The sequence below is a fragment of the Vombatus ursinus genome, unplaced genomic scaffold, assembly GCF_900497805.2.
Source record: "Vombatus ursinus unplaced genomic scaffold, bare-nosed wombat genome assembly UNPS02000580.1, whole genome shotgun sequence".
In the NCBI taxonomy this organism is placed as follows: Eukaryota; Metazoa; Chordata; class Mammalia; order Diprotodontia; family Vombatidae; genus Vombatus; species Vombatus ursinus.
The window spans coordinates 29,483,942-29,499,607 of record NW_020940358.1 but is presented as its reverse complement, the minus strand read 5'-3'; the positions used below and the strand labels follow the sequence as shown (position 1 = coordinate 29,499,607).

Genomic DNA, 15,666 nt, shown 5'->3' with positions numbered 1-15,666 from the left:
AGGTTTCTTCTGAATCCCAGATCCTTTATCAGGGAAGGGGAAGCCTCCTGATACCTGGATTGGGGTATCTAGACACAGTGAATTATTAACTCAATCTCTTCCCATTGGTTCCTGACCGAGTCAGGCTAGATTTAATACCAACTGGAATTACATTGCTAATTTATTACTCTCCTCATCAACGACTGGTATGTCAGCTTCCCTGAGCTGCCACTCTGCTCCCTTTACTTGGTCCCTTACTTGGCACTGAGATGGTGGAGCCTGGACTGAGGGGAGTGCTGCCCTTGGCCGTTCTCCTCCATTTGGTGAGTTTCTGGCTTCTATGTCTCCCTCCGTGTTACTCAAGAATGCACTAGAGCTCCTTAAAAGGAGGGAAGGGGAAGTCAGAGGCATAGGGCTAAAATGTGTAGTCAAAGGGGTATCTGTACAGTGGGACTGCCTGGTTTTTGGCTTGGGACTTTGGACCATAGATTTATAGCTGGAAGGTATTGAGGAGGTCAATAAAAGCCCAACCTTCTTATTTTACAAATGAGGAAACATGACTGACACGAGGAGTAATGGAAGAGTCAGAATTTGGACCTACGTTCTTTGACTTGACCCAGTATCTTTCCCCTGTGCTGGGCTTGCCCCTTTGTTTAGCCAAATTCAAGGGATCACAAGGCTGGGAATTCTCAGCCCAGTTTTCTGGAGGATGTCATAGCCTGTTAGGTAGACAACTCCCATCTGAAATGGAAATTCTCTTGGACCTTGGGAGGAGAGAGGCTGTTGGCTCTAAGACAGTTCCCATTCTCTTGTCTTTCCGTGATTTTGGTGAAACTCACAGGCTCAAACAGAACCAGGAAGAGTGGGGAAAATGTCCAGGAAATTGGGAGAGGGAGGAGGAAGCAACAGGAGAATGTATCATTCCTTGGATTCACTATCAACTCCTTGGCACAGACACTGTGTCATCTCTTCTCACCTGGTCTAAGACTTAGTTCTCAGAGCTACTTTGCTGAGGTGGAGGGGGGAGACAGAACCGCCTTGAAAGGGGCAAAGTAAGGGGATCTAGAGCTTTAGGTTTGGGAACAAGATTAGAATGTTTGTGCCTGTCTTTGTAATTAGGACTGGGTGGCAATCTCAGATTGCAGGAGTATATTGCTAATGAGTCCCTTCCTTAGGTCCATGCAGAGAACTACACGCCTGTTCGTGGAGCCCTCATGTGTGTCTCCTATGACGACTGTGGGGAGAACCCTGAATTGTCCGGCAGCCTCCTTCCACTGGCCAACGTGTCTTGTTTATCCAATACTCCAGCCCGAAAACTCAGTGGGGACCATTTGCAGCTCTTGAATCAGATCTGCCCACGGCTGTACCAAGGCCCTGACTCTACTTATGCCTGCTGTTCCGCCAAGCAGCTGTTGGCTCTGCAGAGCAGCCTGGTGGTGATTAAGGCCCTTCTCAACCGCTGCCCAGCCTGTTCCGAGAACTTTGCTAGCTTGCACTGCCAGAATGTCTGTAGCCCCAATCAGAGTGTTTTCATCAATGTGACCCGCATCTCTCACATTGCGGGGACTAGCCTCTCCAAGGTGGTGGCCTATGATGTTTTCTACACACACAGTTATGCAGAGCGAGCCTACAATTCCTGCAGCAAGGTGCAAATCCCTTCTTCTGGCAGCTTGGCTATAGGTGCCATGTGTGGGGTCTATGGCTCTGATCTCTGTAATGCCCAGCGTTGGCTTGATTACCAGGGTAACATAGGGAATGGGTTTGCTCCCGTGGAAATTGGCTTTCATCTCTTTGAGCCTGGCCAGGTACCAGGGGATGGAATGGAGGCCCTGGATGCAGAAATATGGGGCTGCAATGAGACTCGGGGTAACAATTCTGAGGTGTGCTCTTGCCAGGACTGTGCCTTGTCCTGTCCTGCTATTACCCACTCTCCCAAGCTGGATTTAACCTTCCGCATAGGGAGGATGCACGGTGGGCTGTTCCTGGTGATCATCCTCTCTGCTAGCTTTGTCTTATTCTTCACTTTCCTTGTGGTTTACTCCTGCCTCAGAAAAAAGGACAAGATGCCCAAGAAGGACACAGGCTGCTCTAACCGGGTTAGCCACTTTGCCCACATCATCCTTGGCAACCTGTTCCAGAGTTGGGGCACATGGGTGGCTTCATGGCCAAAGACAGTTTTGTGCCTCTCCATAGCACTGGTAGTAGGACTGGCATGTGGTATGGTCTTCCTGGAGCTGACCACAGATCCAGTAGAGCTGTGGTCAAATCCTAACAGCCAGGCTAGGAGGGAGAAGGAATTCCATGACCGCCATTTTGGACCTTTCTTCCGCACCAACCAAGTGATCTTGACAGCTCCTAGCCAGCCTAGCTACATCTATGATTCCCTGCTTTTGGGACCCAAGAACTTCAGCGGCATTTTGAATGAAACCTTGCTCCTTCAGTTGCTAGAGCTGCAAGAAGAGCTGAGGCACATGGAGGTCTGGTCAGAGGAAGAGCAACGCAACATCTCCCTAAGGGACATCTGCTATGCACCTCTCAACCCCAAAAATCCTAGCCTGGAAGACTGCTGCATCAACAGTTTCCTGCAGTATTTTCAAAGCAACCGCACCAACCTCCTACTCAGTGCCAATCAGACCCTGATGGGGCGCACAGCCGAGGTGAACTGGAGAGACCACTTTCTCTACTGTGTCAAGTGAGATCCTTTGGGGTTGGAGGCAGGGGGAGGGAGGGCCAACAAGGAGAACTAGGACTCAGAAAGCTCTACTGATTTGTCCACTGCCACCCAGTTCAGTCCAAGGGGAGGCACCTTTCTCAGAATTACTAGCACATGGGGCAATAAACAACGACAACAACAGCTGGTTATTCTATTAGGTTTTAGAGATTGCAAAGCACTTGCCAGACATTCTTTCATTGAAGGCTCACAACAACCCTGTGAGGTAGGTCCTACAAGTCACTCTTCCTTTTTCACAAATGAGGAAATTGAGAGGGATCAGAGACATTAAGTGACTCACCCGCAGTCATGTCAGATAGCCTCAGAGGCAGGATTTAAACCCAGGGCTTCCTGACTTCAAGTCTAGCACTTTATCAATGAATAGAAAAGCATTTATTACATGTTTACAATGTGCCAAGCACTGTGCAAAGTTCTGGGGATACAGAAACAAAAATGAGATAGTCTCTGCCCTCAAGGAGTTCCATTGTAACGTGGGGAGATAGCGCATGTAAGAGAGTGATGGTTACGGAGGGATGTTTCAGTTCATAAAGTCATAGAGATGGTGAATGGAGCAATATGGGAATGGAGTGATTGATATATCCTTTCTAGAACAATGTTTTGATTTTGATTCCAGAGCTGGCAAGGGGAGCAGGAAGGTTTTACAAGCAGCATCCAGATAGGATAGGATATAAAGTGAACCATGCTTGGGATCAGCTAGATAGAGTGGGCCATGGGAGGCACCCACCAATCAGGACAATGAAGGCCCTAGGGTGGGAGTGGCAGAGCTTTACCAGAGGATTAAGTCTTCCAGGGCATGGTCTCTGGTCCCAGCAACAGTGTTGAGGAGGAGAAGACAGCCAGATACTAGGTGGTATTGTCAAGGCACCATAAAGAGGGCTGGCCTTTGAAAACAGCAACCTCATAGAATATCTGAGCTGGAAGGATAGAGGTCATCTATCCAACTCTTTCATTTTACAGATGAGGAAATTGAAGGCCAGAGAGGGGAAGCAACTTCTTGTCCAAGGTCACCCAAAAATCAAGGAAGACAATCAGTAGTCTTTTTTGTTTGTGTGTGTCTGGATCTGTATTTTCAATGGTGTATGGCATTCTTGGTGAGGAAAACCCCCCTCTACTAATGCATATCAGAAGTTATAATCTTAGCACATTTTCTAGGATTACTGAGAAGTGACTTGCCTAGGCCTGATTCTGAGGCGAGTTGTCAATCAATCAACAAACATTTGTTAAGCACCTACTGTGTACCAGTCACTATGCCAAGTTGCTTCTCTAATTGTCTTCTTCAGTACTTTTTACCTCAGGTCACACTCTTAACCCTCTATTCACTCTACTTTTTCCCTAGAATCTTCCTTTACCCCTTTTCTACTGTTCAGAAATACCAAAAGGGACATATGGAATTGAACAGCAAAATTATTTTTTGAAAAAAATTCTAATGTTTCTCTTTTTTCACACTCTGGCAAAAAAATCTTTCAAAGTTCACACTCTGACCCGGCTGCCAACACAACTCGAGGCTCTGACCTTGGGAGTCTCCTGATTCCCAAGATAAGGTCTTTCTTTGCTCTCTGCTGGGCAGGTCCTCCCTTTTCTATTTTCCCTGCCCTGATTCAGGCTCATGCTGCTTCCCTGCCTACGGTGAGAAGGCTGGGGAACAATGCAAATGAGAAAATGTGGTATCTAGGTCAGTTGTCTCCTAGTTTATCAGGGCAGCCTAGCTTTGATACTGTCAAGACTTCCCATTACCCACTCTTGTTGACCATCTCCACAGAGGCCAGGTCTAGCAGATGGAAACTTGAGCCCTGGAAAAATACATCCCAGGCCTCTGGGACTCTATATAGTGTGGCCCCATAAAGATGGAGTTAAAGCCTGCAGAGGGGCAGAAGCCAGAAAACTTCCACCCCAGAGCTTTGTTCTTACTACGTCGTTAGGCCCTTCTGGCTCACACCCACGCTTTAGACTTGGCTGTGTGCTACCCTGATGTCTATACCTCATGATCACTGAAAGATGTTGAGAGGAATTTTGAGAAATCACAGCCCAATTCTCTAGGCTTGGCAACTCTGCCCCCTAGCCCAAGATGGGCCTAATTCCACAGGTTTTTTTCCCCCTCATTAATCTACCTGGTTTCCCCTACACCACTTTTTACTAACTTAATCCCTTCAGGATAAATTAGCTTAGAGACCGCTAGGGCCCATAAGGACCCCTAAAAAGATAGCTCCTTTCCTTTAAGGAGGCCCAGACAACAGCCATGCTTCTCCTGGGACCTTGATCACATTTGGACTCTGATTTTTTGGAACTTGTTGGCTTCTATTCCTAAGTGTCCTAAAGAATCTATCTCTCAACTCCTGCAGCAAGTGGCTCAGTAAAGTTCTGGGTATGGAGTCAGGAAGACTTCAAATTCAACTTCAGACGCTTACTAGTTGTGTGACCCTGGGCAAGCTGCTTCACCTCCGTTTCCTCAGCTGTAAAATGGGGATAATAAAAACACTTACATCACAGGGTTGTTGTAAGGATCAAATACTTGGCACAATGTGGTGGCTATATAAATGCTTTTTCCTTTTTCTCTCTTTTCTCTTCCATCTCCACACATATTTTGGAGCTTCAAAATGAGAGTGGAAAAATTATTAGGATTAAGAGCTGAAGGAGGACAGGAAGGAGAAGGCATTCTTTGAGCATATGCTTCTCCTTTGGTTGCCCTTACCCAAGTCCTCCAAGGAGTGCCTCCTTCCAGCTGAAGAGAGAGACGAGGTAGAAGAAGATGCCCTGGAATTAAAATGACCCCAGTGCTAGTCTTGCCTCTGCCACTATGAGCCATGTGATCTTGGGCAACTAATTGAAACTCTGGGCCTCAGCTAGCTCATTTGCAAACTCAATGAGTCTATCAACAAGCATTTAAGTCTTCTTATGAGCCAAGCACTGTGATAAACATTAGGACAAAAATAAGGTCTCTGCCCTACAAGAGCTTCCATTCAACTGGGGGAAAACAACAATAATGTACACACAATATATGCAAAATAAACACATAAAGATAAGGTAATGGGAGAGGGGCAGAGAAGGGTACTAAAAGCTGGGGAAGATCAAGAAAATCCTTATATAGAAGGTAGAATTCAAACTGAGCTTTGAAGCAAACTAGGGATTTTAAAAGATAGAAGGGAGGAGGGAGTATTCCAGGTAGGGGGGGAGTGGTCTATGTAAAAATGAGAGGGTTAGACTCAGTAATCTTGAAAATCCCTCTCTACTCCAGAAATTCTCAGATTCTATGAGATGGTGTGGGAGTGGTAGCTGGAGAGGTGGGAGTGGGGATGGGTGGGGCTGAACGATGTAATGGCAGGTGGAAACCTGTGTAACTGCAGTAGGGTAGAAGGAAGGGGGCAAGAAGTTAGGTGGTAGTGTCTGATGTTGGTTGCCAGTTCCTAAATTCTCTTTCCATTTCTCTCCTTTCAGTTCCCCTCTCACATTCATGGATGGCACGTCCTTGGCTCTGAGCTGCATGGCTGATTATGGGGCTCCTGTCTTTCCCTTCCTTGCTGTGGGAGGTTACACAGGTAAGAGGGACAAGCCATCTCACTGACCAGAGAAGAGGAAATGAGTGAGGCATATAAGACACATTAAAATAGGCAGGGCATTTTAATTTTTTAGGCAATTGGGGTTAAGTGACTTGCCCAGGGTCACACAGCTAGTAAGTGTCAAGTGTTTGGTCTGAGGCTGTATTTGAACTCAGGTCCTCCTGACTTCAGGGCCAGCTCTATATCTACTGCACCACCTAGCTGCCTCTAGGCAGGGCATTTTAGAGTGATTGCTGAGAGGGACCTTGAAATAGAGTGTGTGAAATTTCTTAGTAAAAACCAAGAAATGAGAGTGGAAAAGTTATTAGGATTAAGAGCTGAAGGGGTACAGGAAGGAGAAGGCACTCTGAGCAAAAGCATTCCCCACAGGAATTGAATGGTAAGGTTATGGGGGGATGTGTTAGTCATCTTTAAGTATGTGAAGGGCTTCATGTGAGAGCACAATTAGGATTGTTCTATTTGGCCCCATAGGGCAGAACCAGGAACAAAGGGTGAAAGTTAGAAAGAGGCAAATTGAGGCTTGATATCAGGAAAAGTTTCCTATCAACTAGAGGTTTCCCAAAGGGAAATGAGAGATAATGTATTCCCTTTTACCAAGGTGTTTAGGCAGAGGCTGGACAATGACTTGTTGGATGTATCAGAGTGGGGATTCCTTTTTGGATATGGGTGGGACTAGATCAGGGGTGGGGAACCTGTGGCCCTGAGGCTACATGTAGTCTTCTGGGTCCTCGGGTGCAGCATTTTGACTGAGTCCAAGTTTTACAGAACAAATCCTTTTATTAAGGGGATTTGTTCTGTGAAGTTTGGATTCAGTCAAAATGCCCTATCCGAAGACCCAGAAGGCTCCATGTGACCTCGAGGCTGCAGGTTCCCCACCCTTGGACTAGATGTTCACTGAGGTTCCTTCTACCTGTATAATTCTGCAATTCTTCGACCTTGCCATCTGTCATATTGAGATGGGGAAGGAGAAGCTATGGCCTGAAACCATCAGAATACCACCTTTCACTACTGCCTTCTCTGACGCACACAGATGTCCCTCTCTCTCTTTTTTTTTTTCTTTTTGGTGAAGGCAATCGGGGTTAAGTGACTTGCCCATGGTCACACAGCTAGTAAGTGTCAAGTGTCTGAAGCCAGATTTGAACTCAGGTCCTCCTGACTCCAAGGCCAGAGTTCTATCCACTGCACCACCTAACTCCCCTTGACCCTCTCTTTGTGTCTGGGCCTGGAGAATGCTAGACAAAACCTTCTCCTCTAGCTGCAGCTGGGTAAGGTATGGGGTCTAGAGCCATGGGAGGAGATGGGATGGCTTTGATGAGATAGATTTCATAAGCTGGAGGTGAGGGATGGGGAGTGAGAGGCAGGAGATGATGAGTCAGAGCTTGTTTCAGACTAAGCTCCCCAAAGGAGGAAGGGAGCTTGTGGAAGCTGAGAAAAAGAGGAGCCAAGGGCCCCCATGGTTCTGCCTTCTCTTTTTCATAGGGCAGGAATTTTCTGATGCTGAGGCTCTTCTCCTGACTTTCTCCCTGAACAACTACCCTTCTGGGGATCCCCGCCTGGCGCTAGCTCAGCTCTGGGAGAGCCACTTTCTGAAGGTCATGAGAGACTTCCAGGACCGTACAGCAGGCACCTTTGAAGTCACTTTTTTGGCAGAGGTACAGGACACAAACCAGGTGGCTTCTCTCACTCCTTCCAAGTGTACCTGCTGTCCTAACCAGAGACATCCCTCTTCTTCTCCATAATCCCCAACTCCTTCTGTTCCTTCCTTAATTCCACCAAACCTGTCTACCCACAGCGTTCTCTGGAAGATGAGATAAGCCGCACGATAGTCGAGGACGTCCCTGTCTTTGCCAGCAGCTACCTCATTGTCTTCGTGTACATTTCTCTGGCCTTGGGTAGATACTCCAGCTGGTCCCGTATATTGGTGAGGAGCCTGTAGGGGATGGGGGCTTAGGGGTTGTCTGGGGACTGGTAGATCTCCCTTTTCTCTTCTGGAAGGAGGGACCATGCAAGCTCACCTCGCATTAACTTAGGCTTTAGGAATGGAGAAAAGGAAGCACTGGGAGGGAGGCGGGCAGGAGTGAGTTTTCCCCTTGGTTCCTGTTTGTTCTCTTCCCCATGCTCCTTTGTTTTGTGTGGAACTTAAGTCACCAGTTCTGTTGCAGGTGGACTCCAAAATAACTCTGGGCCTAGGTGGGATCCTGGTGGTGCTGGGATCTGTCCTGTCTTCAATGGGATTCTTCTGCTACTTGCGCATCCCCACTTCTGTGGTGATAATCCAAGTGGTTCCCTTCCTTGTGCTTGCTGTTGGAGCTGACAACATCTTCATCTTTGTTCTTGAGTATCAGGTATGAAAAGGATTAGGGAGGGTTTGAGTAGGCCAACAATTGGGAAAGCTGAGATATGTGTTTTGGAGAGTGTCCTTTCTATCCTTGCTGTCCCTATTCAGAAGCAGCCAAGGCTTCAGGGAGACTTGAAACTCTGTTAAAGGAGAATTTGGGCTGGTTTGTACTTTGGGAGCTCTGAAGGCGTTGGACTGCCAATGGTGGGAGCTGATCCATGGTTTGAAGATGCTGATAGTGTAGGCAGAGGATCCCATTAGCCTATTATGTATGTATGTCAGGGAGAAGAGACAGATAGTGCATTTCTAGTTGTTGGGAGGCTGGTGGCCTTAGGGAGACCATTCATCCATCCATCCATCCTTTCATTCATTCATTTATTCATCAAGCGTTTATTAAGCACCTTCTGGGAGCAGTGTACTGTGTATGGTAGCATAATAGAATATGGTAGTGGGGAGATACAAAGTTTAAATAAGGTATAGCTTTTACTCTCATGGGACTTATGGTATAAGAGAGGCTTGAGACATAAACACAAAAAGGTACATCTATAATATAAGTGCACTGAAGGATGTAAAACAAAGTGATATGTAGAGCTGAGAGACTTGATTGGCTATATGAAGTCTGAGGGGAAAATCACAACTAATTAGAGGAGGGAAAAGGTCAGGGATGGCTTCATGGCAGAAGTGGCATTTGAATTAGACTTTAAAAGATGGAGAAGAATTCAACAGGCAAAGAGGGAGTAGGATGGCATATCAAGTATGGGGTATACCATGGGTAGGGAGCACTGTATACGCCCTAACAGGTTAGACAACAACCCAGTTTAGCTAGAGCAAAGAGTGCATTGAGGAGAGTAATCTGAGATAAGGCTGAATTATAAAAGTCCTGGCATGGTAAGCAAATTTACTTGGTCTTCAAGAGGGAGCCGCTGATGATTTTAGAATAGAGGTATGACATGACCAGATCTATGCAAAAAAAAAAAAAAGATTATTGTCTTTCTTTTTCTTTAAGAGGTTGCCACGTCTCTCAGGGGAACAACTAGAGACGCATATTGGACGAGTCCTGGGCAGCGTAGCTCCCAGCATGCTCCTTTGCAGTCTCTCTGAGGCCATCTGTTTCTTCTTAGGTGAGGCCCTTCCACTCACTAACTATAAAGCTTGGGAAAAATCAATTTCCCGTTTCATAGCCTGTTTCTCCATTAAAATGAAGGGGTTGGATGAAATGATCCCTGAAGGCCCTATTTGTAAAGTGCTTAGCACAATGCCTGGCACATTGAAGGCACTTTAGAAATGCTTATTCCCTTTCCTTCCACTTCCTTCTTTTTATCCATCTCTTTCTGTGTCTCTGGAATTCCTGCCAACAGATATGAGGTTATGTTTAGGGGATTCAGGAATTGTAGGTCAGAACAGCATCTGCAGGTAGAAGAGAAAAGAAATGACTAGTTTCCCTTTCTTGGGAAAGGCAGTGGGGTATCCTGTAAAGAGCCCTGGATTTGGAGTCCAGAGACATAAATTCTGTATTTTCTTTTTTTTTTTCATTTCTCTTTCTTTTGTTAAATATTTCCCAATTACACGTAATCAAATTTTAACAATCACTTATTAAAATTTTGAGTTCCAAATTTTTTCCTTTCCTTCCTCCCCTCCCTCCTTCTTGAGAGGGCAAGCAATTTTATATCAGTTATACATGTGAGGTCATGCAAAACATGTTTTGATACTAGCCAGTTACAAACAAAAAAGCAAACAAATTAAAATAATACCAATGGAGAAAATAAAAAAAAAAAGGATGCTTCAATCTGCATTCAGAGTTCATCAGTTTTCTCTCTGGAAGTGAACAGCATTTTTCATCATGGGTTCTTTGAAATTGTCTTGGGTTGTTGTCTTGATCAGAGCATCTAAGTCAGAGTTGATCATCCTTACAATATTGCTATTGCTGTGTACAATGTTCTGATTCTGCTCACTTTACTTGAAATGGTTCATTGGGGTCTTTTCAGGTTTTTCTGAAACTATCCCCCTAGTCATAATGAACTAATACATAAAACTAAGAGCTGGTTTTATGAAAAAAAACCCCAATAAAACAGATAAGCCATTGGTTAATTTGATTAAAAGAAGAAGAAAACCAAATTACTAGTATCAAAAATGAAAAGGGTGAATGCACCACCCTTGATGAAATTAAAGCAATGATTAGGAGTTATTTTGCCCAATTACATGCCAGTAAAACTGACAATCTAAGTGAAATGGATGAATATTTACAAAAATAAAAACTGCCCAGATTAACAGAAGAGGAAATAAAATACTTTAATAACCCTCCCTTAGAAAAAAGAAATTGAACTAGCCATCATTGAACTCCCCAAGAAAAAACCCCCAGGACCAGATGGATTCACAGGTGGAATCCTATCAAACATTTAAGGAACAATTAATCCCAATATTATATCAACTATTTGAAAAAATGATAAAGAAGGAATCCTACCAAATTCCTTTTATGATACAAGTATGATTTTGATGCCTAAACCAGGGAGAGCAAAAACAGAGAAAGAAAACTATAGACCAATTTCCTTAATGAATAAGGAAAGTAAATAAAATACTAGCAAGGAGACTGCAGCAATATATCACAAAGATCATACACTATGACCAGGTGGGATTTATACCAGGAATGCAGGGCTGGTTCAATATCAGGAAAACTATCAACTTAATTGACTATATCAATAACAAAAATCATATGATTACATCAATAGATCCATAAAATACTTTTGATAAAATACAATGCCCATTCCTATTAAAAACCACTAGAAAGCACAGGAATCAATGGAGCCTTTCTTAAAATGATAAGTAGTAACTATCTAAAACCAAGAGCAAGCATTATCTGTAACAGGATAACCTTGAAACCTTCCCAATAAGATCAGGGGTAAAGCAAAGATGTAAATTATCACCAACATTATTCAATATTTCACTAGAAATTCTAACTATAGCAATAAGGCTCAGGGAAGGGAAGTAACTCACTTGAAGTCAAGTAGATTAATAAGTGACTGAGTGAGGATTTGAACCCAACTCTACAATTCCAAATCCAATATTCTTTCCACCATACTATGTTAATAATAATGTTCATATTATGTACCTCAAATGGTGGATTGGAAAAGTCCTTGGAGCGGTATGTGAATGAGAGTTAAAAAGTCTGTAGAGTGGTATGTAAATAGGAGTTATTTCTATTATTGTTCTCTAGCTCTGTGAAGCCTCTGAGGTCACCTGATCCATACTAGAACATCCTGAGAGGGCCTGGAAAATTAGTTCAAAGCACAGTTCTAAATGCCAGTCACTTCTTTATCTTAGCTTTAAGCACAGTTGCTTGGTGACCTATCCTGTTGTCTAGCCCTTGGCCCAGTCCCTTGGTTTTGTTCTGGCTCCATTCCTAGCACTGCTCCCTCATCTCCTTTCAATGGCACTGCTTTCTCACTTTCCATTTGTTCCTCCACAAGGTGCACTGACTCAGATGCCAGCTGTGCGCACTTTTGCTCTGACAGCTGGCATGGCAATTATCTTTGATTTCCTGCTGCAGATGTCGGCTTTTGTTGCCTTGCTCTCCCTGGACAGCAAAAGGCAAGAGGTAGGGAGCTCTTGGAGGTGGGGGTAGGAGTGACCTCTGGGTGGAATTAAGGAATGGCCTCATCTCCCATAGCAATAGAGAGAGAGAGAGAGAGAGAGAGAGAGAGAGGGAGAGAGAGAGAGAGAGAGAGAGAGAAAGAGAGAGAGAGAGAGAGAGAGAGAGAGAGAGAGAGAGAGAGAGAGAGAAGAAGGCCTCTGGTGTCAAGGGCAGGGTGTGATGGAAAGGGTGAGAATCACTCAGTTGACAAGTATTTTATTAAGCGTTTACAAGGTGTCAGACAGTACACCAGGCACTAGGGGATACAAAGACCAAAGTAAAATAAAATTCTTTACCCTTCAGAAGCTCAAGGAAATCCAATCCAATCTAATTCAATCCAATCACCTCCGTGCTAGGTGCTGGGTCTGCAAGACAGAACAGAGGCAGCATGGCAGAGCAGACTTGGAATTGGGTAGACCTGGGTTGAAATCCCACCTCTGGCACTTGCTGGCTGTGCAAGCCTGGGCAAGGCATTTAACCTCTCTGAGCTTCAGCTTCTTTATCTATAAAATGAAGGGGTTGGGTTAGATGACTTATAAATACCCTCTGCTTTCCACTCTGAAGCTATGCTTCTTGCCCCCCAAGGAGCGCACATTCTAAAGAGATAAGTAGATCTGTGATAATTTGAGGAAGGAGTGAGCACTATTGACTAAGGCATTGGAATAGGCTTCCCATTGGGAGTGACGCATCAACTGAGCTTTGAAGGAAGCTAGGGATTCTAATTGGCAAGAGGAGAGAAGGGAGTGCATTTCAGGCACAGTGGTAGAAGATGGAATGGCGAGTTCAGGGACTGACAAGCTGCTAGGTAGGCTGGAATGTGTATTGAACCAAGAGAGGTAATGTATAACAAGTCTGGGAAGACTACCTGGAGCCCTTTTGTGAAGGGCTTTAAATGACAAATTGGGAAGTTTGGGGGCAGCTAGGTGGCGCAGTCGATAGAGCACCGGCCCTGGATTCAAGAGGACCTGAGTTCAAATCCGGCCTCAGACACATAACACTTACTAGTTGTGTGACCCTGGGCAAGTCACTTAACCCCATTGCCCAAGCAAAAACCAAAAAAAAAAATCTAAGAAGAGAAGTTTGTGTTTTATCTTAGAAGCAATTAAGAAACAATGAAATTTCTTGAGAAAGGGGGTGGTACAGTCAGCTTTGTTCTTTAGGAAGGTTATTTTGGTAGCTGTGGGAAGGGAAGATTGGAGAGGGGAGAGAAAGGAAGCTGGGAGTCCAATTGGTGGAAGTTGACTGTGGCAGTAGACCAGCAGAGAAGGGATGAAGTCTTGAATTGGGGTGGAGGCTGTGTGAGTAGAGATAAGAGGACAGATGGGAGAGAGATTGTGGAGGCAGAATCCACCAGACTCTAGCTGACTATCTGGGAGGTGGGGCTGTGAGGCAAAGGGAAGAATCAAAGCTGACTCTGAGCTTTTGAACCCTGTCGATTTGGAAGGATGGGAAAAAAATGGGAAAGTTTTGGAGAAGGGTAGGTTTAAGCGGGGGAAGACAGTGAGCTCTATTTTGGACATGTTGATTGAACTGAACTTGTTTCCTTGAAGATCTGTTGCTCCCACTGTGCTAATGAGAATGCTTCCCTAACTCTCCTAGGCTGGCCGCAAGGATGTTTGCTGCTGTGCTCGCTCCAGTAAATCGCCTTCCTCTCAGAAGGGTGAAGGTTTCCTACTTCGATTCTTCCGCAAGTTCTATGCCCCTTTCTTGCTGCATAGATTCACCCGGGTCGTTGTGGTGAGCCCTAAGGGGAGGAACTGTGAGCAGCTAGTTTGGCTAGGCTCTAGTCCCCAAGGGACAAAGGGATGTTAGGTCTGAAGTGAGAGTAACGATCGAGACCAGATCTTAGGAACTCTCTAGATCCGGCGCAATTGGGAATCCTAGAATCTCAGCTCAAAATGCAAGAAAAAGACTTCTTTCTGGACCATCTCATTGGTCGTATCTGTCTTCAGAAGGGGCTACACCGATGTCATCTTGTAGACTAGACCAGAAGGGATATGCAAAAGGGCTGTGTTCACTTATTTTTTGGCTTTATTAACCTCCATTGTGTACATTGTCCACTAAGACTTATAAGAACTTGTGGATACAAGCGAGATCCTTGGGCAATACCTCAGTGTAATCAGCAGCCTAAGTATTTATCCTTCCTTCACCCACACTGTCTATTTTTAAGAACTGTTTTGCTTCTGTACTTAGCAGCTCAGAGGAGATACACTAGGATTTTTCTTTTAATCTGGGGAAAAAGTAGTTGAAGGAATGGAGGTTGAGGGGAAGTTGGGTCTCGGGAGAGGGGCCCTGTTGTGAGGGTACCCTGAAAGTATTATTCTGAACAGTGGTATAGACCAGTGAAGGACCAAGGCATTGGTCTCGGGAAGAAAGTGTGCCTCATAGAAAGGTCGTATTCTCCTCCCATGTTGGCACACTATTGCAAAGCCCTTTTTGGCTCATGTTAGTTATTTCTCTGCTCAGAGAGGTCACCAGGGCCTCTATGGCTATCACAGTTAGAAAGTCAAGTTTTTCCCTCTCCTTTGTGGAGGTGGCTTTAAACTACTTCCCAAAGTGTTTAAGTTCCCTGAGGGCAATCCTTCCAGTGGCTGGGAGGAGACCTTTCCCCACTATTCTGGATGCTGTGTCCAAGGTATTCCCAGCAGCTTTTCTGTTGTCTCGAAGTAGAAAAGTTCTTTCCCTTCTCACCAGCTGTTTTTCCCTTTAGTTAGGGCTCTTTGCAGCCCTGTTTGGTGTGAGCCTGTATTGCATGTGCCAGATCGAGGTGGGGCTGGACCAAGAGCTGTCAGTACCACAGGTGAGATGGTTATCCCTGTATTGACCATACAACTCCTCCCTTCTATAGTCCCATTCAATATCCTCTAGCCATTTGGTCTCCAAAGTGGAAGCGTTGGCCTCACCCCAAGAAATGGGTAAACAAGCAATAGGAGGGTGGAAAGATAGGTCAAATTATACCTTTCTCACAATAGACAATTGTGAGGCTTGTCTACCACACAACTATTATCGTCTCTCACCTGGATTATTGCAATAACCTCCTAGTCTTTCTGCCTCAAGCCTCTTCCCTCTCCATTTCATTCTCCACACAGTTATCAAAATGTCTAGGATTGACCACGTTACTGCCTTATTGGCTCCTTACTCACTCCAGGTTTAAATATTATTTCATCTTTAATTCATCCTTTTAAAATGCACATTTTATAGTAGTTTTATTTTATATATATATAATATGATAAATTACATATTTATATATAATAAATTTATATAAAAATAAAAACATATAAATAAATTATATAAAAATATAAATTATATATAATATGATAAATTATTATATATTATATATAATAAATTATTAGTATAGTAGTACCTATATATAACTCATAAATATGTATACAAAATATAAATAAATACACATATTGTGGGTACTGTGCTCAAATTT

The 15,666-nt window shown here is 44.4% G+C and overlaps 1 protein-coding gene across 1 annotated transcript in view; it reads left to right on the top strand.

Moving 5' to 3' along the window:
* The first annotated feature begins 218 nt into the window (after nucleotides 1-218).
* The window catches only part of NPC1L1 (NPC1 like intracellular cholesterol transporter 1), a 36,712-nt gene continuing 21,264 nt past the window's right edge, over nucleotides 219-15,666 (top strand). The window contains exons 1-10 of the mRNA XM_027851738.1: nucleotides 219-302; nucleotides 1,155-2,671; nucleotides 6,143-6,243; nucleotides 7,744-7,916; nucleotides 8,057-8,185; nucleotides 8,427-8,609; nucleotides 9,609-9,723; nucleotides 12,067-12,194; nucleotides 13,830-13,967; nucleotides 14,941-15,030. Of these exons, the coding sequence (XP_027707539.1) occupies nucleotides 249-302; nucleotides 1,155-2,671; nucleotides 6,143-6,243; nucleotides 7,744-7,916; nucleotides 8,057-8,185; nucleotides 8,427-8,609; nucleotides 9,609-9,723; nucleotides 12,067-12,194; nucleotides 13,830-13,967; nucleotides 14,941-15,030 (2,628 nt within the window). The 5' untranslated portion in view covers nucleotides 219-248. The remainder of the gene's footprint in view (nucleotides 303-1,154; nucleotides 2,672-6,142; nucleotides 6,244-7,743; nucleotides 7,917-8,056; nucleotides 8,186-8,426; nucleotides 8,610-9,608; nucleotides 9,724-12,066; nucleotides 12,195-13,829; nucleotides 13,968-14,940; nucleotides 15,031-15,666) is intronic.